General features: G+C 43.1%; 1 protein-coding gene across 1 annotated transcript in view; it reads left to right on the top strand.

Annotated features, from left to right (window-relative positions):
* The first annotated feature begins 548 nt into the window (after positions 1-548).
* The window catches only part of LOC126204244 (uncharacterized), an 83,021-nt gene continuing 58,226 nt past the window's right edge, over positions 549-25,343 (top strand). Inside the window, exon 1 of the mRNA XM_049938638.1 lies at positions 549-839. Within this exon, the coding sequence (XP_049794595.1) occupies positions 549-839 (291 nt within the window). The remainder of the gene's footprint in view (positions 840-25,343) is intronic.

Below are 25,343 nucleotides of genomic sequence, written 5' to 3'. Positions count from 1 at the left end.
CCCTGGATATCTTCCCAATTGAGAACTTTGGAGCATTATGGGCAGGGCCTTCCATCCAGCTCGGGTTTTTGACAATCAGTTGGATGGAATTTGGCACGATATCCCTCAGGAAGACATCCAGCAACTTTATCAATCAATGCCGAGCCGGGTAACTGCTTCCATACGGACCACAGGTTCAAAAAATGGTTCAAATGGCTCTGAGCACTTTGGGATTTAACTTCTGAGGTAGTCAGTCCCCTAGAACTTAGAACTACTTAAACCTAACTAACCTAAGAACATCACACACATCCATGCCCGAGGCAGGATTAGAACCTGCGGCCGTAGCGGTCGCGGGGTTCCAGACTGTAGCGCTTATAACCGCTCGGCCACCCCGGCCGGCGGACCACAGGTGGACCAATGCATTATTGACTTGTCCAATATGTGAAGCTGTTTCTCTTGAATAAATCACAGTTCTTCGAAATTGTAATCACACGTTTATGTGTACACGCACGTCACATCTACCCATTACCGTCTCATGCAGGTAATTACTTCATGTGGGTAATTGCTTCATGCGGGTAGTTACTTCAAGTGGGTGGTTACTTCAAGTGGGTGGTTACTTCAAGTGGGTGGTTACTTCAATTGGGTGGTTACTTCAAGTGGGTGGTTACTTCAAGTGGGTGGTTACTTCAAGTGGGTGGTTACTTCAAGTGGGTGGTTACTTCAAGTGGGTGGTTACTTCAATTGGGTGGTTACTTCAATTGGGTGGTTACTTCAAGTGGGTGGTTACTTCAAGTGGGTGGTTACTTCAAGTGGGTGGTTACTTCAAGTGGGTGGTTACTTCAAGTGGGTGGTTACTTCAAGTGGGTGGTTACTTCAAGTGGGTAGTTACTTTGTGGTGTGTTACAGTGTATTTGTGCAGATTTTTTTCTGGCAGTATTTCGTTACAGATAATTGCATGATTTGGTAATAATCTAAGTTACCATTGACATTGTCTACACTGCCATTAATAAACAACATGACCAGATACGGTCCCAACGAACTTGTGTGGGGGACATCTGAAATTACTTCTCCCTCTGTGGCTGACACTCCATCCAAGATACCATTCTGCATCCTCCTTGCCAAGAAATCCTCAGAGCGCTCACTAACTTCTTTTGATAGCTGAGACGGTAGTACTTCGGATAATATACGTATATGTGGTTCCATAGGCATCTGCGAAGGGAGATAAGAGGGATCCTTGTCCCATCCTGATGTTTGGAATACCTTGTCCCATCCTGATATTTGGAATACAGAATTCTAATACAGGCTGTTCCTTTTCTTCGGCCCGGCGGTGATTTTGGCGTCGTTCTGCACTCAGGGAACATGTCCGAAAGAACAGATACCATCGGTGAACATGCAGCTCGTTAGAATGAAATTGCAATGAAGTGAACACCCTTAGCTGCTTACAGGCGTTGACATACGTCAACGGGGACAGATGAAAATGTGTGTCCCGACAGGGACCCGAACTCGGGGTGTCCTGCTTACATGTCCGAAAGAACAGACACCATCTTAGTATATATATAGTTAAGGCTCACCGGCCACTTGACCATCTTCTTCTTCTGTGCGAATGCACAAACAGTGCCCGAACTCTTACGGGAATCCGCAATGCGCCGCGAGTAACGAGTATAATGGGCGGGGGCACTACGAATGTAGTGCGGGACAATACGTTGAGAATGTGGGTTTCGCGGGAGGCGCGCCAGAGAGAAATCCCTGCAGTCGCGCTGTCCTCTGTGTCCTCGGTGGCTCAGATGGATAGGTCTGCCATATAAGCAGGAGATTCCGGGTTCGAGTCCCGGTCGCGGCACACATTTTCATCTGTCCCCGTTGACGTGTGTCAACGCCTGTAAGCAGCTAAGGGTGTTCATTTCATTGTAATTACGTAATTATGAGTTAAGATGCCAAACAAAAAGGAGGAGGGGGGGGGTAAGAGTCATTTTCAATCCAAGGCTCTTGGAAGGCACTCTGTGATTGTTTTGGAACGTATCCCAAATTCATCTTGTTTTACGCTGGCCTTGGCTACACTTAAATAAATTACTCGTTAATTATGCCACACAGTTTTAGAAAATAGTCCAAAATTACGCAGTTAAGTCCTTTAGCATGAACAGACGCGGATTTTTTGCAAGCAAACACTGTTACTGTGACGTTGAGTTGAAAAAAAAAAAGCGTTTATAAGTTTGTCCTTTAACTTCACTCACATTTTTACTGGTTTTGGTTAATAATAAAAAGAAATGTCTCTAGCTTCCTAGTATCAAAAATGTGAATTTTAGAACGTTGCTCCGTCTTGCATGATTTCAGAGGACGCACATGTGAGGTACTGCGTCAAATGGAAGTGACTCGAAGGAGTTGGCCGCACTGTACAGATGGCACTCGTTACGCGCGCCACGCGTGGCGGGTAGGCGGGCTGAGTGTGGAAAATTCCGAACGACTAGCACCCGTTGTGAATGGCGCTGTACTGAAAGGGGGTCGCTCCAAGGGGGGGTGAGAACTCGGGGGGGGGGGGGGGGACGTAGCCTGGGTCGGGTAACACTGCCAGGACAGGCCCGCCGACCGTGGAAAATTCCGAAGTGCTGCCGGCGGCCGCTGTGATGAATGGCGTTGTAGAACACGCGCCCAGACCTGGGATGCAGGGACGAGGTGTATGTGGTCGGCCGTTGGATCTGTTCCCCACAGTCCGCTGTCAATGCGATCCGTCAACTCGTCTGTACAAGAGGCGCGGTGACAAGGCGACAGAGGTCTAACTGCAGTTATGCTGCATGGCACTGTGCTGAATCAGCCATAGGATTTTTATATATGGATTATCACTTCTTTAGGCTTTAGCAAATACTGTTGATGTGAAATATGCCAGGCTGCTCTGTGTTTCGGAATTCGCGTCGGTTTTCCGTTAGTCGCACGCGGCTCACACCTACGTGAGTTTTTTTGTATTTGGCGCCACGGACATGAGCAGTGGCTTGTCGCCCCTCCCGCAGGCCAGTGATGGGCAGTATTATGTTATGGGGAACATTTGCGTTGACTTCCTTCCGACCTGTGGTAGAAGTCGAAGGCCCCATGACAGCTGCGGACTACGTAAACATCACTGCAGGCCAGCTGCATCCCCTCTGCCTGATAGCTCGCTCGAGGCGATAACTGTCCATGTCAGAGTCCAGAAGCGAGGTATAGTGGTTTAAGAATCATGATAGTGAACTTAAATTGATGTCCCAGCCACCAAATGCGCATTATCTGAGTCAGATGGTACACAGTTGGAACACTATAGGGCGATAACTCATCGTCCGCCAACAGCCGGGACGTAATTTACGGGATTTCAGCGGCCTGTGCTCAGATATGTGGTGCCACATACCAGCTACTGATCTAATGCGCCCCACGTAGAATCTTTGCGCTATCCATTCATCCATACATATTATAAAAATAGACGCACGTACGTACGTTCCACCTCTCCTAAACGACCTGACCGACTTAAACCAAACTTGGTGCACGTTATCACTTACTGTCCGTAAAGAATCGCATTCGGGGTAAACACCACCTACCTATCAAAGGGGTGTGGACGAAAAAGCAGTGAACCCCACTGTTTTATCGATCCAGTATTTGAGAATGAGATCAATTAATGCCTTGCAACAACCTTTACACATAATTAAAAATCTTTACGAATTTTTTCTCACCGACAACCCCCAGAAAATGATGAAAGGAAAAAAGTTTATCATGTACAGTACTACATTTTCACTGTTCATGCAGGAAAACTACCGCATGAAGCATGACGCTTTAATGTACTATTTCCTTACTATAACTGTATTATTTTGCACACAGTATTTACATGTACCTCTGAATGTACCAGTACCATTACATCATTGTAAGGAGTAGGGTGGGTAGGACCATGAAGTGGTACCGGAAGTACCATCCGCCTCACACCGTTAGGGGGTTTGCGGAGTACTGATGTAAACGTCGTGAGGTTCTTATTCTGTGGAGCTGTACCAGACCTGTCACTCAGGTTGTGTAGTGCTACTGTATCTTCAGTTTCGTGCCTCTCAAGATACTCGAATTCAATTTGTCTTGCAGTTAGTACTCAAAGAAAAGTGGGATGAGGATCAGATGAGCTCAATGGCCTATGTTACGGTGAAGTGAGGGGAAACGGAAGTGCAGAAAACTGGATCTGAAACAGAAGAAACTAACTCCACATTATCTTTGCTGCAATTGATGTACACTTGCGAGGAACGGGGGGGGGGGGGGGGTTGTGTCCTCAGTATACTGGTGATGTGACACGAGAACGCCATCTTTTGAGAGTGAAGTGATCGCAATGAATCTTCAAGCAGGACATATGCTACAGGCCGTGCTATGGAAACAGGTCACGTCTCTGGAGAGCATTGCATGCATACTATCCTCAAAAGGGTGCAGGATTTCGGATCAGCTGTTGACCCACATCGTATGCTTTTTGTGCAGTGATTCGTGCACTGAAGAGTGACGGTGTTGTTTTCAACAAACGTTTTATTTCCAGATCGGGCCTTCTTTACAAGAGACGAGTATTTTAACAGCAGGAACAGTAACATCTGCTCTTTTAGCGCACCAACGAATGTTCTCCGTAAACATGTGTGCCGGAATTGTGTGTAACAATCTTCTAGGTCCTGTGGTACTGCCGCCTAGGTTATCTGCACCAGCTTCCTTAGTGCAGGCCACATTCCCGGAGCTGCTGGAAAATCTGCCAATTTTTGGGCGCAGAGGCCTTTGGTTCCTGTATGAAGAAGCTCCGGCATACTGCAGTGGTGATGCGCGAGCACAGCTAAATGTCGATTTTGGGAAACGTTCGATAAGACGAGGGGGGGACCTGTTGTGTGGCCAGCGCATTCGCCTGACTTAACGGCCCTTGATTACTTTCTCTGGGGAAATGTCAAGAGCATGCTTTAAGTTACTCTAATTGCCACTAAAGCTGAGCTGATAGCCCGAATTACTGATACATTCCACAAAATTCGACAGCACGCAGAATTTGACAGGCACTGATACGAATATATGAACCATGTATGTACACACAGGGAAAACTGATTGAACCATTCATGTTAATTTGTCAGAACATGCCTAATAATAATAATAATAATAATAATAATAATAATAATAAGTCCTTTCTGGTTCTGCCTTGCTCTGAACCCACTATCCAACATGCTAAATAATACAAATTATGGATACAATATTACTGGAACATACCCACACAAAATCACACATTTGCTATACATGGATGATCTAAAACTACTGGCAGCAACCAATCAACAACTCGACCAATTACTAAAGATAACAGAAGTATTCAGCAATGATATAAGTATGGCTTTTGGAACAGACAAATGTAAGAAAAATAGCATAGTCAAGGGAAAACACACTAAACAAGAAGATTACATACTTGATAACCACAGCGACTGCATAGAAGCGATGGAAAAGACAGATGCCTATAAATACCTAGGATACAGACAAAAAATAGGAATAGATAATACAAATATTAGGGAAGAACTAAAAGAAAAATATAGACAAAGACTAACAAAAATACTGAAAACAGATTTGACAGCAAGAAACAAGACAAAAGCTATAAATACTTATGCTATACCAATATTGACCTACTCATTTGGAGTAGTGAAATGGAGTAACACAGACCTAGAAGCACTAAATACACTTACACGTTCACAATGCCACAAATATAGAATACATCACATACATTCAGCAACAGAAAGATTCACATTAAGCAGAAAGGAAGGAGGAAAGGGATTCATCGACATAAAAAACCTACATTATGGACAGGTAGACAATTTAAGAAAATTCTTTCTAGAACGCGCAGAAACTAGCAAAATACACAAAGCAATTACTCATATAAATACATCGGCTACACCACTGCAATTTCATAACCACTTCTACAACCCTTTAGATCACATAACATCAACAGATACGAAGAAAGTAAATTGGAAAAAGAAAACACTTCATGGCAAGCACCCGTATCATCTAACACAGCCACACATCGATCAAGACGCATCCAACACATGGCTAAGAAAAGGCAATATATACAGTGAGACAGAAGGATTCATGATTGCAATACAGGATCAAACAATAAACACCAGGTATTACAGCAAGCATATTATTAAAGATCCCAATACCACAACAGATAAATGCAGACTTTGTAAACAACAAATAGAAACAGTAGATCACATCACAAGCGGATGTACAATACTAGCAAATACAGAATACCCCAGAAGACATGACAATGTCGCAAAAATAATACATCAACAGCTTGCCTTACAACATAAACTTTTAAAACAACAAGTTCCTACATACAAGTATGCACCACAAAATGTACTGGAGAATGATGAATACAAATTATACTGGAACAGAACCATTATAACAGATAAAACAACGCCACATAACAAACCTGACATCATACTCACCAATAAAAAGAAGAAATTAACAAAACTAATCGAAATATCCATACCCAATACAACAAATATACAAAAGAAAACAGGAGAAAAAATCGAAAAATACATCCAACTGGCTGAGGAAGTCAAAGACATGTGGCATCAGGATAAAGTTGACATCATACCAATTATAGTATCAACTACAGGAGTCATACCACACAATATCCACCAGTACATCAATGCAATACAGCTACATCCAAACACATATATACAACTACAGAAATCCGTAATTATTGATACATGTTCAATTACCCGAAAGTTCCTAAATGCAATATAACACATACCGTACAGTTAATAGGAAGTGACGCTTGATCAAGGTCCGCGTCACTTTCCATTCTCAACCAGACTTAACATCTGAGAAAGTAAAGAAATAATAATAATAATAATAATAAACGGTAATTTTTGTGCATTTGGCCGGCCGCGGTGGTCGTGCGGTTCTAGGCGCTCCAGTCCGGAAGCACGCGACTGCTACGGTCGCAGGTTCGAATCCTGCCTCGGGCATGGATGTGTGTGATGTCCTTACGTTAGTTAGGTTTAAGTAGTTCTAAGTTCTAGGCGACTGATGACCTCAGATGTTAAGTCCCATAGTGCACAGAGCCATTTTTTTGTGCATGTGGTTATTCATCATTATAACCTTAAGGGTGCGTCTATGTTCCTTGATAAAAGGATGCTCTTTGTGTGACCTATCATTCTTCAGAGTATGTCGGTGAGGTCCTGAAGCCCTTGTACATTCTTTTAAAGAAACCAAGTCGGTAGCACAATTCGGCAGCTATAAATGTAAAAAAATTACTTGAGTACGTCTGTAAATTCGCAAGTTTAACTGCTATAACATACTTATTCCCTGTAGAAAAAAAATGGGGTGGCCTTCTCGCTGCCTCTTGCTATTCAGAATAACCCAATATAAATAGCCGAATAACTTTCTGTTCAGAAACAAAATAAAAAAGTGTTATGCATGTCGCTTGGTTACCAGTGAATATTAACCAACAAGACTGCTTTTCTTATGTATTTCTACGTTACGAAGATATGAACGGCAGCAATTTTTTCCAGTCATCGGCCTATGTTTTTTATTCGGTAATCCACTTCCTCTAATGAAGACCTGTTCAAGAAACTTCCCACAGTGTATCACGCGAGTAAATATGACGTTATTAAAAACGTAACAGAGAACTGATTTTGGATATCTTCGTACATCCATATTTAAACTGGATGAAGGTTGGACACAACTGGTATGATTTTTATTAAGAATGAAATTCCTCCAGCTGTACTTAAGATTTTATATTTACTTCGCTACAAGTTTCGACGTTGCGTCAACGCCATCTTCAGGCCCGTACACTTTGATGAAATCAGTTGTGTGTGGGCAAGTCTAGAAGTCCGCGATGGGACCAACACGTGCTCCACATGGATGGCGAGCAATACCTAGTGTGTGATTTTGGATAGATTGACTCTTTCAAGTAAGAAGACAGCTATCAGCCACTATTTATTACGTAACTAGCGCCATCACCGGTTTCGAACGGACAGGTTCGTCTTCAGACGACTGTTCACGTCGAGATGCACATTTGCTGAAGTTTTTGGTTCTTTGTTGCCCCTTGTAATGAAAGATTCTTGGGATGGTGGTGCTGGCGCCGAAGGGGTAACGTTATTCGTCCACTTGCTTGGGCTGCCAGTAGACGAAGGGAACACAAGGGAAGTGCACTGGTCATTCAATCAACGGTCTTCCTTTGTATTTTTGTTTCACTACAGCCTACAATGAAGAGAAGCTAGAAATGCTACTCATTTAGACAGACCATGAAACAAATAAATCAGTTCTGCGACACACGCGACAACACTAGGAAAAAAAGGAGTGCAGAAAGATGCGTTATAAGTACTGATACACCGTCATTGCTAGTTAGTTAATTAATTAGTTAATTCCATGTATCGTATCAATTGCAGATTATTTAATTTAAATGACGTGTAACATGCAGTTTACATGATATGTGTAAATGATTAGTGTTAACTTTAATGAACACATTATTTTAATCCTACTCATATAACTAATTCTTTTTACTGGCTGCTAGTTTTTAAGTAGAAATTCGTCAGTGGAATAGAAGGTGTTCTCCAGGAGAATTGTTTTTAAACTGTGTTTAAAATTTGCTTTGCCATTTTTCGGAAATTTTATGTTACTGGGAAAATGATCAAAAATTTTTGTTCCCGCATATTGAACTCCCTGCTGAACCAGTGAGAGCTTTAACAGTGGGTAATTAAGGTCGTTTTTCTTTCTAATGTTGTAGGTATGGACATCACTGTTTTTCTCCAGTTGTGGCTGATCACTTATGATGAATTTCATTAGCAAATATATGTACTGTTAAAACGCCTAGCTCCTTTAAGATACAACTACATGAGTCTCGTGTGTGAACGCTACATGTTACTATTACTGCTCACTTATGTGATGAGTTACCTCAGACAGTTATTCTGTAAGACTTTATTGAGTGGAAATACGCAAAATGCGTGAAGCGGTTAGTACGTTTGGTTCCAATACTAGCAACTGTTCGAAGAGCAAAAGTGGTTACTTGGGAAGCTCAGAAATATGCTTCTTCCAGTTGAAGTTTTCATCAGTACGTACACAAAAAATTTTGTAGTGTTTACCCTATTCATTGACTCATGCTCATGTGCTATATAAATTGTTAGGACGACTCTACTTGTTACGCAGAATTGAATATAGTGTGTTTTACAAAATGTAGGAAGAGTCCAGTAACAGTTCTTTCGATATCATTCACCAACCCTTCTGTTGCTTACCCTGTAATGGGATTTACAGGGTGATTCAAAAAGAATACCACAACTTTAGGAATTTAAAACTCTGCAACGACAAAAGGCAGAGCTAAGCACTATCTGTCGGCGAATTAAGGGAGCTATAAAGTTTCATTTAGTTGTACATTTGTTCGCTTGAGGCGCTGTTGACTAGGCGTCAGCGTCAGTTGATGGTAAGATGGCGACCGCTCAACAGAAAGCTTTTTGTGTTATTGAGTACGGCAGAAGTGAATCGACGACAGTTGTTCAGCGTGCATTTCGAACGAAGTATGGTGTTAAACCTCCTGATAGGTGGTGTATTAAACGTTGGTATAAACAGTTTACAGAGAATGGGTGTTTGTGCAAAGGGAAAAGTTCTGGACGGCCGAGAACGAGTGATGAAAATGTAGCACGCATCCAGCAAGCATTTGTTCGCAGCCCAGGAAAATCGACTCGCAGAGCTAGCAGAGAGCTGCAAATTCATATTTCAGCAGGATGGAGCGCCACCACATTGGCACTTATCTGTCCGTAACTACCTGAACGTCAACTACCCGAGGCGATGGATCGGCCGCCAGGCAGCCTGTGACAGAGCACTTCATCACTGGCCTCCAAGAAGCCCTGATCTTACCCCCTGCGATTTTTTCTTATGGGGGTATGTTAAGAATATGGTGTTTCGGCCACCTCTCCCAGCCACCATTGATGATTTGAAACGAGAAATAACAGCAGCTATCCAAACTGTTACGCCTGATATGCTACAGAGAGTGTGGAACGAGTTGGAGTATCGGGTTGATATTGCTCGAGTGTCTGGAGGGGGCCATATTGAACATCTCTGAACTTGTTTTTGAGTGAAAAAAAAACCTTTTTAAATACTCTTTGTAATGGTGTACAACAGAAGGTTATATTATGTTTCTTTCATTAAATACACATTTTTAAAGTTGTGGTATTCTTTTTGAATCACCCTGTATTATAACATTAGTATCGCCTACAAAAAGTACCATTTTTGCTTGTTGAATGTTAAGTTAAATGTCATTCACATATTTCCGGGATAGGAGTGAACCCTGTAGGACGCCCTTGATGATTTTTTTCTCAGTCACTAAATTTTTTGCCTTTCCAACATTGTCTGAATTATTCAGCACAACCTTTTGAATTCTGTTTTAAGTATGCTTCAAACCAGCTGTGTGTAAAGCCAGCAGTTACATAAAACCCGAGTTTGGCTAAGACTTTAACATGTTCTACGTAATGAAATGCCTTGGAAATCTCACAAAAATATCTTGCGATGTATTATTAATTAAGGCTTCTACAATTTGATGAGTGGTGGTGGTGATGTTTGGTTTGTGGGGTGCTCAACTGCGCCGTCATCAGTGCCCGTACAAAGTCCCAACTTTTACAGTCCAATCTAGCCACTGTCACGGAGTATGATGATGATTATGACAATACAGACACCCAGTCCCTGAGCAGAGAAAATTCCCAACGCGGCCGGGAATCGAACGTGGCACCCCGTGCTGCAGGGGCAGTAACGCAAGCCACTAGACCGCGAATTGCGGACTATTTGATGAGTGAATGTATGAATGCTATTCTCAATCGAGCAACTGTTCTGGAATCCAAACTATGATATACTGATAAAATGGTTTCCATTTAAATGTGGACTGTTCTTGAATACATTACGGACAGGTAGCTCAATAATGTATCTAGATTTTTCATAAATAGTTGAAAGTCTCCTAGAGCACATCTGTAGACTGTTACAGTTATCAGAGAAGTGTTCTACAGTAACAGCTCACAAGCACATTCTTCTAGGTTCCGATCAACACAAAAACTATTGTTTGCACAGCATACATGCACTTCCGCGAGGTGTCAAGTTTTGCTGTAGGTGCTTGTAGATGATATTAGGTTCTGCGTATGAGGCTATTAATCAGCAACATTCCGACTGGTATGGAGTCTAGAGCAGACAATAGAATGTTTCTGTTTATAGTTTAGTGTGGCCCCACTAGACCATTATGTGTTCATTAGGTAACAGCTGAGAGCGGCTGTGTATTTCCCACCTCGCGCCTTAGCATATGAGCTAAGTGGCCCCTATTAGCCTCTGGCCTTGCATCTTGTCTGTGTGTACAGGTGCTCGCGGCGGTTTGACCTAGGATCGCACACGCGTTTGCTGAAGCCTTTGACAAAGCTGCTGATCTATCATACTGGACAGGCTGCCCAAATCGTTTCGTTCATTTCTGGTTTTCATTTCCAGAATTGCTTCTTCTTCTACTATTGAGACACACAGAGAGAGAGAGAGAGAGAGAGAGAGAGAGATCGTTTCGTTCATTTCTGGTTTTCATTTCCAGAATTGCTTCTTCTTCTACTATTGAGAGACAGAGAGAGACAGAGAGAGAGAGAGAGAGAGAGAGAGAGAGAGAGGGAGGGGGGGGGAAGAGAGAGAGACAGAGAGAGAGAGAGAGAGAGAGAGAGAGGGAGGGGGGGGGGGAAGAGAGAGAGAGAGAGAGAGAGAGAGAGAGAGAGAGAAGTTAAGAACGACAACTAGAGAACTTTATCTATATTTTCAACGTGCGAAACATTCACTGTTATAGAGTTTTATGTAGTCTTTGCAACTAAACGAGTTTATTTTGTGGTATACGCTTTTCACTTCTTTTACTTATGAAGCATATTCAGTAGCCTGTAACGAAGTATAATAACTTTTGTAACTCAAAATATTTTGCTACATTACGTTTTTCTTGTTATTCCCCTTCTTTTTTTGTTTTAAGGTGAGAAACATCTTTTGCAAGCGCAAGTTTCGTGAGTTTATGTTGTCATTTGGTGTTACGATTTCTGATGTTATTAATCCGTGTGTGTTGCCCTGGAGTTGTATTTAGTTGGTCATCATACTCCAGATGGTCGATTTTCGGAGTTCTTCGAACATATTTATTTGAACAATTAATTCCACTTTTCACTGTGTGTTGATTGTGCGTGTTTAGTGTGTAGTACTGCGAGCTGTCGCTGAGTGTTTATCATTCGTCTTTTAGGTGCGTAGTTTGATATTTGTTTGGTTGTCATGTTTTAAGAAAAATGCGACTCTCACAAAAACACAGACGCACAAAAATAATGAAAGCACATATAGACAAAACATATAAGACGTGTGATAAACACACAGCTACAATTGGTAACACTACATACTACAAACACAAACAATTAACACACATTGGAATGTGGAAATGAAGTGTTCAAATAAGTGTGTTCGAAAAAATGCCGAAAATCGGCCATCTGAAGTGTGCAGACCAAATAAATACGACTTCAAGACGACACAAATCGATTAAGAATAATTAACACCAAATGGTGAATAATGCACGAATCTTATCCTGCAATTCTTGTTTCTCACCTAAAAACAAAACTTCAAGAGAAAATGTAATGCAATAACATATTTCACATTATTATATTTCACAGTTATCATATACATAAAACAAACATGTATTACAGGCCACTGAAAATGCCTCACAAATAAAAAAAAAAGTGAAACGCGGTTGTGCTAACCCTGACTGTGCCACTCTCAGATCTGTCCCCGTAAACTACGGAAACAGACAGAGTGAGAGAGTGAGAATTTATTTCTGATGGTAAAATATCCTGAATCGTTAGGCTTCTTCATATTCCTCTCCGAACTTCAATACCCGACGTTGTGTCTTTTAGATCCTTCTTCAGGACTCCACTGGTGAAGCTGCACGGCTGATAACCCGAAATCCTCTCCTGTAACAACCTCTTCATCCCGGAGTAGGAGGTACATCTTGTGTCCTGTATTATTTGTTGGATGCATTTCCAGCTCTGACTCCCCCACAACTTTTACCCTCTACATCTCTCTCAAATATTACAGTAGTTACTCTTTGAGACACTGAGACATGTATAACCATCCTGCCCCTTATTCTTGTCATTGTTTTCCATTTGTTTCCATCTGCGAAGAACAGCATCATTCATCGTCTTGTCAGTTCATCTAATTTTCAACATTTTTCCTCTAGAGCCACATCTCAGATACTTCTATTTTTTTCCGGTTTCCCCACAGTCTATGATTCATTAATCATACAATCTCGTGCACAAAACTTGCATTTTCAGAAATTTTATCCTCAAAGTAAGGCCTGTGTTTGATACTAGCAGACTTATTTTGGCTATGAATGAACTCTTTGTCTGTGATAGTCTGATTTCTTGTGTCGTCCTTGTTTTGTCCGTCTTGCGTTGCTTCCGAGGTAACAGAATTCTATTATTTCGCCAACTTCTTGGACCCCAGGTTTGATAAGTATATCACTAACCTCATTTCTGATACTCCTCATTACTTTTGTCTTTCCTCACTTACACAAGAGTATTTTCTCGCGCTTTTCAGGTCGGGTGGACTTGCGCATTAAAGTATTCAGGCTAGTATTAGTGGGCTGTCGTCACTGGGTAGATACCGTAACTGATACTGAGAGGGAGGAGTCCAAAAGAGGGGGAAACCCGAAATATTGTTGCTTCCTGATAGTAGACGAACATTTGTTTGTGTGTCTGTGAAGTGACGTGTAGTTCTGGCAAAGTACGAGGGATTTTTCCATTTTTTTTCTTGGTTCCCCAGTCCGATCGGTCGCGAAATGGAAACCGCAATTAAAATCTCCTAGTGTTGAACCAACTCCCCAATATCCTCGCCAAGGATGGCACCCGTCTGTGCTTTCTGCCAATTCGCTGATTTGCAGTTCGTTGTCTGTGCCAAATTGCTGTCTCGTAGTCAGCCTTAGTATTAGGAAAGAGATGAAAATCAGAGAGAGCCAAGTGCAGTTTGTATAGTGGGTGCTCGAATACTTCCCATCGATTACTATGTGGGAGAGACTTTGTTGCAGCTGCAGACGCGGCAGAGAATTGTCATGAAGAAAGGTAATACCTGATAACGTTCCTCTGCGCTTGTTCTGAACTGCTCTTCGTAGACGATTTTCTCCAATCGCTTAATCCACCTGCTGAACAGCATCATCGGTTGACACTCGCCTCTTTCCCTGACCGCCTGCATCATGAATGTGTGCTAGTCCTACACCAGTGCCGCACTTTGCTATTTTGCCTGCCAGTTACGTTATATAAGCAGCATGAAGTCACGCAGAACACCTCAGCATGAAGTCGAGTGACAGCACACAGTTCACGCTTGGAGGGAGCCTCTTGTTGATGACACCTCCACGCGCTCACCGTGTGCTCAGAACTGAGAAATGCGACGAGTCGCGATCAACGAGCTTACTAGAGATACTGCACAACGCATCTGTGCAAAGCTTCATCGGGTTTTCACTGTGTTTTTAATTTCGAGACAACTTAAAAAAAAAAGCCTCCTATAGGTCGATGAAACTGATAGGAAAACTAAAGGACCGCGGTAACGAGCACAAAACAACCGAGTTAGAAAAGTGCTGCGGAAGCAAAGGGAACTTCACAGCAAACATAAACATAGCCAAAGCCTTGCAGACAAACAAAAATTACGCGACACGAAATGTAGTGTGAGGAGGGCTATGCGAGAGGCGTTCAATGAATTCGAAAGTAAAGTTCTATGTACTGACTTGGCAGAAAATCCTAAGAAATTTTGGTCTTATGTCAAAGCGGTAGGTGGATCAAAACAAAATGTCGAGACACTCTGTGACCAAAATGGTACTGAAACAGAGGATGACAGACTAAAGGCCGAAATACTAAATATCTTTTTCCAAAGCTGTTTCACAGAGGAAGACTGCACTGTAGTTCCTTCTCTAGATTGTCGCACAGATGACAAAATGGTAGACATCGAAATAGACGACAGAGGGATAGAGAAACAATTAAAATCGCTCAAAAGAGGAAAGGCCTCTGGACCTGATGGGATACCAGTTCGATTTTACACAGAGTACGTGAAGGAACTTGCCCCCCTTCTTGCAGCGGTGTACCGTAGGTCTCTAGAGGAGCGTAGCGTTCCAAAAGATTGGAAATGGGCACAGGTCATCCCCGTTTTTAAGAAGGAACGTCGAACAGATGTGCAGAACTATAGACCTATATCTCTAACGTCTATCAGTTGTAGAACTTTGGAACACGTATTATGTTCGAGTATAATGACTTTTCTGGAGACTAGAAATCTACTCTGTAGGAATCAGCATGGGTTTCGAAAAAGACGATCGTGCGAAACCCAGCTCGCGCTATTCGTCCACGAGACTCAGATGGCCATAAACACGGGTTCCCAGGTAGATGCCGCGTTCGATACAGCTCCCCACAGTCGTTTAATGAACAAAGTAAGAGCATATGGACTATCAGACCAATTGTGTGATTGGATTGAAGAGTTCCTAGATAACAGAACGCAGCATGTCATTCTCAATGGAGAGAAGCCTTCCGAAGTAAGAGTGATTTCAGGTGTGCCGCAGGGGAGTGTCGTAGGACCGTTGTTATTCACAGTGTATATAAATGACCTTGTGGATGACATCGGAAGTTCACTGAGGCTTTTTGCGCATGATGCTGTGGTGTATCGAGAGGTTGTAACAATGGAAAATTGTACTGCAATGGAGGAAGATCTGCAACGAATTAACGCATGGTGCAGGGAATGGCAATTGAATCTCAATGTAGACAAGTGTAATGTGCTGCGAATACATAGAAAGAAAGGTCCCTTATCATTTAGCTACAATATAGCAGGTCAGCAACTGGAAGCAGTTAATTCCATAAACTATGTGGGAGTACGCATTAGGAGTGATTTAAAATGGAATGATCATATTAAGTTGATCGTCGATAAAGCAGATGCCAGACAGATTCATTGGAAGAATCCTAAGGAAATGCAATCCGAAAACAAAGGAAGTAGGTTATAGTACGCTTGTTCGCCCACTGCTTGAATACTGCTCAGCAGTGTGGAATCCGTAGCAGACAGGGTTGATAGAAGAGATAGAGAAGATCCAACGGAGAGCGGCACGCTTCGTTGCAGGATCATTTAGTAATCGCGAAAGCGTTACGGAGATGATAGATAAACTCCAGTGGAAGATTCTGCAGGAGAGACGCTCGGTAGCTCGGTACGGGCTTTGTTGAAGTTTCGAGAACATACCTTCACAGAGGAGTCAAGCAGTATATTGCTCCCTCCTACGTATATCTCACGAAGAGACCATGAGGATAAAATCAGAGAGATTAGAGTCCACACAGAGGCATACCGACAATCCTTCTTTCCACGAACAATACGAGACTGGAATAGAAGAGAGAACCGATAGAGGTACTCAAAGTACCCTCCGCCACACACCGTCAGGTGGCTTGCGGAGTATGGATGTAGATGTAGAAAGTCACATTTAAGATAAAATGTAAAATCATCAAAAAGAATGTTACTAAGTAATGAAATTTAAAAACCTACGAGTGTTAGGCAATGGGTGCAACAGTGGTGAAGGAAAGCCCAGATCACGTCTCTTACGTGATCTGGCAGGAAAGTCCGTGAAGCAGATGAAATATGAAACAACGAGGTACAATTTTGATAGAGATGACAGCTACCGATTTTCGTCTTCGTGGCTATCCGCTATAGCGGAAATAAACATCCATCCTCGGCAAGCGTGGAACGTAAACAGCTGCCATGGAACAACCGAGTCGGCACAACAGCAGCAGCAGCAGCAGCAAAACTGACTCAGTGGTGGCGAGTGAGCAGCTTACTACAGACTTTGTTTCATAAGGGTAGACGTGACTACCATAGATAGAGCTACTGCCGGAAAGGTATAAATGATGTTAACAAAATTAAAGACAGCGACCAGACATTATTGATAATGCCTATATTTTTACAGTAACGATTTCACCAAGCCAGTTTTCGACAAAATAGCATTCTGATTGAAATCCTCCTAAGGATGCAGCGCAATGTTCTTATAAGGATCTTTCGTGCTTATCGGGCAACATCGGTAGGCCTGAGTGTTACTTGGAATGTCTCCAATGAAGCTACGGATTAGTAGACGGGGTACTGAATTTCGGCTCAGGAAAGGAAGTTTTGAAAAAGTAAGGGAAATTTCCGGGAAACTAATAGCTGATACGAAAGATTTAAAAAGATGAGGGACGAATGGCAACGAATCTGGGACGCTGCCAGTGCACGAAGGAGGATACATAGGATACAAGCAAACGTTAGGGAACGTACAAAAATGAGTAGCCTATGCCCTTCGAAGTGGCTGGACCACATACTGACGCGTCGCGGAGCTTATCCGTATTATCTGTGCAGATTCAATAAAAGAAGCAACGGCAGATGGGACTGAGGAGAGACGGGAACACCTGAACATGTAGTGCCTCGATCAAATCTCCTCAGGTGATGTAGACAGACAGTTTAATACGTCGTAGTTTATATGATATTATACGCGATAGAGAAGCACGTCTTCTACTGCGCAGTCAAATACGTATTCCAGGAAAGAGCACCGAAAATATCTTACAGCGGTAATCTCTTACAGCAATACTTGACTATAGATTCAGTATTAGAGGAGACAGCGCAAAGGAAAGATGACTGACGTCAGCATCTGCCAGAGAGCGCGTGATGTCCCCAGATTATACCGGGAGTCTGGACTCCCTGCTTGCTGACAAGAGTCAGCCTTGTGCGAACTCCAGCAGGCGAATGGAAAGAAAGTGTGTCACGTCAACACGGTCTATCGTGCCGGGCAAAGGAGAGGATGTTACATACAATGGATGACACCCCACGTGCCAAAAACGTGAAGGCAAGTGTTGACATCTGCTGGAATGAATGATGCCGCGTTGGCGTTGCTGATGCCGTGTGTCGGGGGTACTGCAGCGCTCCGGATACGGAGTCTGAGGACTGCGACTGGTGGGCTCCCTTCGTCAAATTCTGATGCATAATGAAAATACAAGCATTGTCCTACTTGAAACGTCCTGGCAGATTAAAACGGTGTGCCGGACCGAGACTCGAACTCGGGAACTTTGCCTTTCGCGGGCAAGTGCTCTACCACCTGAGCTACCCAAGCACGATTCACAATCCGTCCTCACAGCTTCAATTCTGCTAGTACCTGGGCTCCTACCATCCAAACTTCACAGAAGCTCTTCTGCGAACCTTGCAGAACTAGCACCCCTGGAAGAAAGGATATTGCGGAGACATGGCTTAGCCACAGCCTGGGGGATGTTTCTGGATTGTCCTACTTATTTACGTTTTTCTTACCATTACTTGTAATCTCTTTTCATTATTTTTAACGTTTGTTTATAGCTATATAGTAATTTATTCTCAATCTAAACTTCTCCTTCGCTCTGTCTTTCCTCCTCCTTTGCGTCACTTTTTTTTCTACTTTTTAAGTAGTTTAGTTGTGTAATGTGGTGTTCGGTTTTGATAATGCGAGATAACTTCATCTAAGAAGGAAGCAATTCTATTAATGTGCTTCTACGATGCAGGTCATATGTAGAAACAGCAACTAATAAATAAATGAATAAATTTATTAATTATAACTGATTATTTGTCATACTTTGGTCATACGTCATTCTGCTTCATGGCTGACCCAAAATCTGATAAATGAAGACGATCACTCCACGAATTGCATGGAGCACTGTCTGCAACGTTCACTCGTTTGCCCAGTCTTCAAGAAGAAGAAAAAATATTGGAATAGAGATCTATTAATTGCCTGTCGTATACTGAGGCACTTAAAAGTATATGAGAACACCTAAATCCTGTTGATAGGACGTCCAATTATGGGAAAGTCACAGCCATCTCTCTCACTTCCTTAATTTTTTCGAAACACAGCCCTACTTTCTTGTCGTTCCGACAGCACCATCTTTGGCAACTACTTCGCACGTCAGGACGGAGGAGCAGCTTCCTACAGATCAGAGGCCTGGGGCCAGCCAGTAGCTGAAGATACCGCGTAATCTGTGGATTCCAGGGCTGTCCGCTCATCACATGTGCCCATGCTCGCCTCAGATACGCCCTCCCAAGAGCACCGGCCACAATAGGCGGCGGCGGAGGAGAAGGAGCAGGAGAAGAAGAAGAAGAAGAAGAATAGGGACTAGGCTACTCAGATGGCCACGGAGGTGCCAAATCCATTAACACCATCGGATCCTGGTAATTGATGTTGTTCGAGCGCCATTGGGGACAGGCAGTGATCCTGAGGCGTGATCATTTTCCTGGTGGCCCCTTGATGCCTAACATAGCTGTAACTTAGTCATTCAGTGGAAGTCTAATTCACATTGCTCTATGAGAAACACTCTTTTTTCATAAATTCTGTCAGAATGTGCTAGCCAAGAGAGGTTATCTGTAGAGATTTGTACATTGGTTCGCGCAGATGTGACCAGTAAGTGGAGCTCTTTTGTACAACGTTGGAAGTAATATGAGCCCAGAGCTCAGCAACCACCATTTGCAACGTTTGCTTATCTCCAGGCAGGCCATTTAATTACCTTGAGCTTACCGTCTTAATCCAAAAATTTTCCTCAGACTCTCCTCTTTGGGGATTTCAATGCACATCATCTCCTATGGGGGAGTACAGTTTCGTCTGGTTGGGGCCTTCTACTTGACTCTTACCGACCACGATCTGTGCCTCATCAATGATGATACCCCTATCCAGTGACCAGCTATCGATGTAATGATCTCTCCCCCAGTCTCGTGGCTTCATTGCATTGGTCGCTACATGACTGTCTTTGTGATAGTAACCACTTTTTCTGATGATCCTGTCATTTCCATGCCAATGCCAGGGGCTGACTACCTGTCATACTGGGTGCCTGAAACAGGCAACTGGCAGCTGTATGTGTCTGCTGCTACCTTCGTCCTCCCTCTGTCAGGTTGCATTGATGAGACGTGATCAACCACACTACTGGAACGGATATTCTCCTTTCTACAAGTCCCCTCCACTGTTGGCCCGTGCCATGGTGGCTCAACGATATTTCAGTAGCAGATCGTTATCGTTGAAGGGCTGGGGCGCTACATCTCCTCCCTGGGAATGTGTACCTTTTCGTCTCAGGCGGGAGGGAGAGAGCGGGGGGGGGGGGGGGGGCGGGCGTGAGGAAGGTGGGCTAGCTCCGAAGCCTTCTGGTCTGCAATGATAGACAAATGTTCTTGGGTCTTGTCCTTCGGGGTGGTTTTTGTACCAAAGCGTTGGCTGTCGCTGAGTACGTGCGACCCACTTTGTGACAACAGTGACATCCGCTTCTTATCTGGCTACCTTTCTACTGCACGAACGACAAGTTGAAGACGTCTCTCCATGTGATAACCCCAGCTAAACCTTTCACTGAAGCCGGCCGGTGTGGCCGAGCGGTTCTAGGCGCTTCTGTCTGAAACCGCGCGACCGCTACGGTCGCAGGTTTGAATCCTGCCTCAGGCATGGATGTGTGTGACGTCCTTAGGTTAGTTAGGTTTAAGTAGTTCTGGGTTCTAGGTGACTGATGACCTCAGATATTAAGTCCCTTAGTGCTCAGAGCCATTTGAACCTTTCACTAACAGGGAACTTGGCTCATCTCAGGATATGGTCCCAGACCCTGGTTACTTCATACTCAGACGATTCAACCTGAATGTTACAAAGAATATTATTAGCCAGACTGCAGAAAAGTTGGCATTGAACGGAATGTTCATATAAGATTCAATTTCTCGTGCACATATATTAATAACTGCATGAGATCTGCACTATAAATTCTAGCTTCATTCAACAAAATTTTTCTGGGTTTGTGACCGCATTATCAATATATAAAAATAAAACTACTGACGTTTCGCCCCCTGTCGCAAGCGACCTTCGGTTGCTTTATTTATATATCTTTACAATGCGATCACACCACTAGAAAATTTTTATTGAAACGTCGGTAGTTTTATTTATATATATTGACAATGCGGTGACACACCCAGAAAAATTTTATTGAATGTGACAATGACCGCGGAAACCTACGTTTATAATTTTTGCTTCAGTTCTGTCTTGGTTAACTCTGGTTAGCCCCTCACCCAACTCCTCTCCCCTTTTATGATTCCATTGCGCTTTGCGGAAGTTGTTGCCACTCCGAAACTAAAAGTAACTTCAGTCAGACTGCCTTGACTCACTTACGACTTAGGTTATTATGAAGGAGTAACATTTAAGGGAGTAAAAATCCAGCATCATATTTCTTACGAAATTCTAGGTGCAAGTTGGCTATTGTGTCACGCAAGTAGTATCTTTAAGCACCGATTTTGTGAAAATATGCTTTCTCACAAACAAATTCATGAAACAATAAGCAGTATCGTAATGCTACTTGGCTTGGAAAGTGAATAAGAAATTTAGCCATAAGGTCACACTTACAGTAAATAGCGCAACTAATAAAAGATAGGCTTAGCTTCTATAATTACTCGGAAGATCGTATAAAAATTAAACGAGTGTTACACCTACCAACTATTAGACGACCACTGTGAACCGGGATTCCTGACCCCTGTTAGTAATTGCAGTATCTACGCTCTAGTGTCAGTTTGGATTAAAAGTAAATCGCGGTAAAAACCGCATTTAACCCTGTTCAAAGAAAAATTCTGATGTACTGGTCTCGATCGAAGTTAACCGAGGGAGTTGACCGTGGTGAAATTTGACTGTGGTTGACGCCCGGTTTTCTCGAGATGACCGGGATTTTATAAGCATACTGTATTAAGATGGCAGCAAGTTTTGATGTACTGAGAGAGAAACAAGGTATCATATACCATACCCCGGAAGTAATACGAACATAGAAAGTCAGTTAATTTACGAATCAAACTTACTAAGAGTATAATTAAATTGTGCCTCCTCAAATGACCGCATTGCCTGTTTTTCTCTCGCTACGGTCGCAGGTTCGAATCCTGCCTCGGGCATGGATGTGTGTGATGTCCTTAGGTTAGTTAGGTTTAAGTAGTTCTAAGTTCTAGGGGACTAATGACCTCAGCAGTTGAGTCCCATAGTGCTCAGAGCCATTTGTTTTTCTCTACGACATGAAAACTTGATTTTTTTGTATGTTTGTATATTTATGCTGCATGAAGTTCAGATCTCAAATACACTTCTCCTAAAGCAGTTCGGTGTAACTGTGAAAAATTCCGACCGTATTTAATGTGATAAAATAACGTCGATTGTTTTTCTTCGACAAGCAGTGTGGATCTATGGTGGTGTGCATACCCGCTTCACTGGGGGACAGGGTTCGATTTCAGGTGGATTCAAATTTTTAAACAATTTTTTCTATGAACATTTGTGTGGCGTGTAAGATAGAAAAAATTAAATTTGAGGCATTTTTAATTACACATTTTTGATTAATGACCTTTTATAAAAGATCGGTAACGAAGAAATTTGTTTGCAATAGAAACTGGACTTTTGTATGCAGTATATAGTTAGAAATAAGCTGACGAGGATTTTTCATAAACTTTACCATTAGATGTGTTGATTAGCACGTAGTTGGTGAATTGTTTATTTAAATGATGTACGGCAAAAAAAGGAAAAAAACCGAAAAAATAACGAGCGAAACGAGACACTCCGCATTTTTTTAAATACTGCAGCTGAAAGTTATTTTGCTACATTCGCACCGACCAGGTCGGGAAGTACATCCATCTCGTACTTCGAAAAATCTGCTTCTCTTGTTTTCCATTTCTCCAATCTTAAACGAACGGGCTAGTAGCGAGATATAAACACATTTCTGAAAGTTGACTAAAGCGAGAGCATGTGAGAATGACGTCACTCACCAGCGATTGTACAGAAACGTCGGGTATATAGGTGGCCGTATGCTAATTCATATCTAAGATCTTCGAACCTCCAGGTCGCCTTTATTACAATATACGAAGTTAACCGCGGCCAAACGAACTGTTACAAGACAAATTAGTAAGCATACTGGAGAGTGAAATTTTCTAAGTTCGAACAACCTGCACTACTCAGTCACGCGGAAGTATCAACAGCCGCCGGCAGGGAAACGCAAACATGTCACCACAGTTACTCATTCAGGAAGACAGCAACCTGGATTCTCTTCACTGAGACTGCGAGCGAGCTTAGCAGAACATCTTTAGGAGAGTGCAGACAGAACTACCTTCCTAAAATTGTGTAAGGCTCATTAGGTAGCACGCAACATTGACTAAGCAGTAGACACTGTAACAAATTCGTTACGCAAATGTAGTAGAAATGAAGACTGCTGACGACTCGAGAAGAGCAGCACCTATTCGGTCATTACAAATGACGTCGCAGAGTGAAGCATCTCATCGATGACACGAATACTCCTATCCCACGAGCCTAGAGCATTCGATTAGTAGAATTCATGGCGTTCTCTGGTTATAGTATAGTAACATGTTGTGTGTAATCTGTGTTGGTCTCACACTCGATCCATTACGAGAAGATCAGCAATCCGTAGGCACGAATAATGAAATCCACTATCACGTACTGAAGTCGCATAGCAGACAGCGCCGAGGGACAATCCATAGATCTACCATCGAATGAATCTGACGACCTGCTGTACTGGCGGGCCAGGTTCAGCACGACATGACTGCATCCGACATAGCAGTCCAACTGATCAGGGAGGGACTGAGTACTCCCTGAAACGGAGTGTAAATCACAGACACACGTCGCTGCCATCGCCATCTCCAAACAGTACTCCGACGGGGCGTGATAACCTCACTAGCGGGTGGCAAAACGCCGACTTCTACCCCGAGTTGTAGTTTCCTCGGCAACTTTGAGTCCGCTGTTGGATTCCTGATAAATTAGCCGTCAACCGTCGCAGAAGACACGGCAACGACTTGTGTTCTAAGTAATAAATTGAATACTCTTGAATACTATTGTTTTGCATCTAATGATGCCACACAGGTCTGCATCCTGACAAAACAGCAGTTATTTCCAGCCTGGCAACAGGCGTCCCTTACAACACGGTTGCTATTTGGCCGAAACTGGTGCACTCGACTATTGGATATAGAACTGAGAAAGTGCTGATAATACTTCTGAATTTTATTTGGATGTGATTCAGTAGAACTGAACACATACGAACTGTTACAGAACGACAACAATTCTGAACTCAGCAATCGATGGCGAAACTTACATTCATACCTGAAATTTTGCGTGCAAGATGCGAGATACTTATTAACTATTAACGGGAGAGGGGGGGGGGGGGGAGGAGGGAACTATTTGGCGTCCGAAGTACTCCATCGGCTGCATTATTTGCAATTATTAAAAGACCAAAAGAGGAACTTTGCAACATCTGCGCACAAGATAAAAGCCAAAAACGCTGCGCCCGTAATATACACAAATGTTCAAAGAATGGCTTAGGAAAATATATATGAGTAATAACATAACGCAAAAATATCTACACTACTGGCCATTAAAATTGCGACACCACGAAGATGACGTGCTATAGGCGCGAAATTTAACCGACGTGAAGAAGATGCAGTGATATGCAAGTGATTAGGTTTTCAGAGCATTCATACAAGGTCGGCACCGGTGGCGACACCTACAACGTGCTGACATGAGTAAAGTTGCCAACCGATTTCTCATACACAAACAGCAGTTGACTGACGTTGCCTGGTGAAACGTTGTTGTGATGCCTCGTGACACGGCGAGAAATGCGTACCATCACGTTTCCGACCTTGATAAATGTCGGATTGTAGCCTATCGCGATTGCGGTTTATCGTATCGCGACATTGCTGCTCGCGTTGCTCGAGATCCAATGACTGTTAGCAGAATATGGAATCGGTGCGTTCAGGAGAGTAATACGGAACGTCGGCTGCATCACAACGGCCTCGTATCACTAGCAGTCGATGTGACAGTCAGCTTATCCGCATGGCTGTAACGGATCGTGCAGCCCACGTCTCGATCCCTGAGTCAACAGATGGGGACGTTTGCAAGACAACAACCATCTGCACGAACAGTTCGACGACGTTTACAGCAGCATGGACTATCAACTCGGAGGCCATGGCTGCGGTTACCCTTGACGCTGCATCACAGACAGGAGCGCCTGCGATGGTGTACTAACGACGAACCTGGGTACACGAATGGCAAAACGTCATTTTTTCGAATGAATCCAGGTTCTGTTTACAGCATCAAGATGGTCGCATCCGTGTTTGGTGACATCGCGGTGAACGCAGATTGGAAGCGTGCATTCGTCATCGCCATACTGGCGTATCACCCGGCGTGATGGTATGGGGTGAATTGGTTACACGTCTCGGTCACCTCTTGTTCGCATTGACGGCACTTTGAACAGTGGACGTTACATTTCAGATGTGTTACGACCCGTGGCTCTACCCTTCACTCGATCCCTGCGAAACCCTACATTTCAGCAGCATTTCATGCACGA

Source organism: Schistocerca nitens, chromosome 9, assembly GCF_023898315.1.
Source record: "Schistocerca nitens isolate TAMUIC-IGC-003100 chromosome 9, iqSchNite1.1, whole genome shotgun sequence".
Classification (NCBI taxonomy): domain Eukaryota; kingdom Metazoa; phylum Arthropoda; class Insecta; order Orthoptera; family Acrididae; genus Schistocerca; species Schistocerca nitens.
This window is presented reverse-complemented; position numbering and strand designations above follow the sequence as displayed.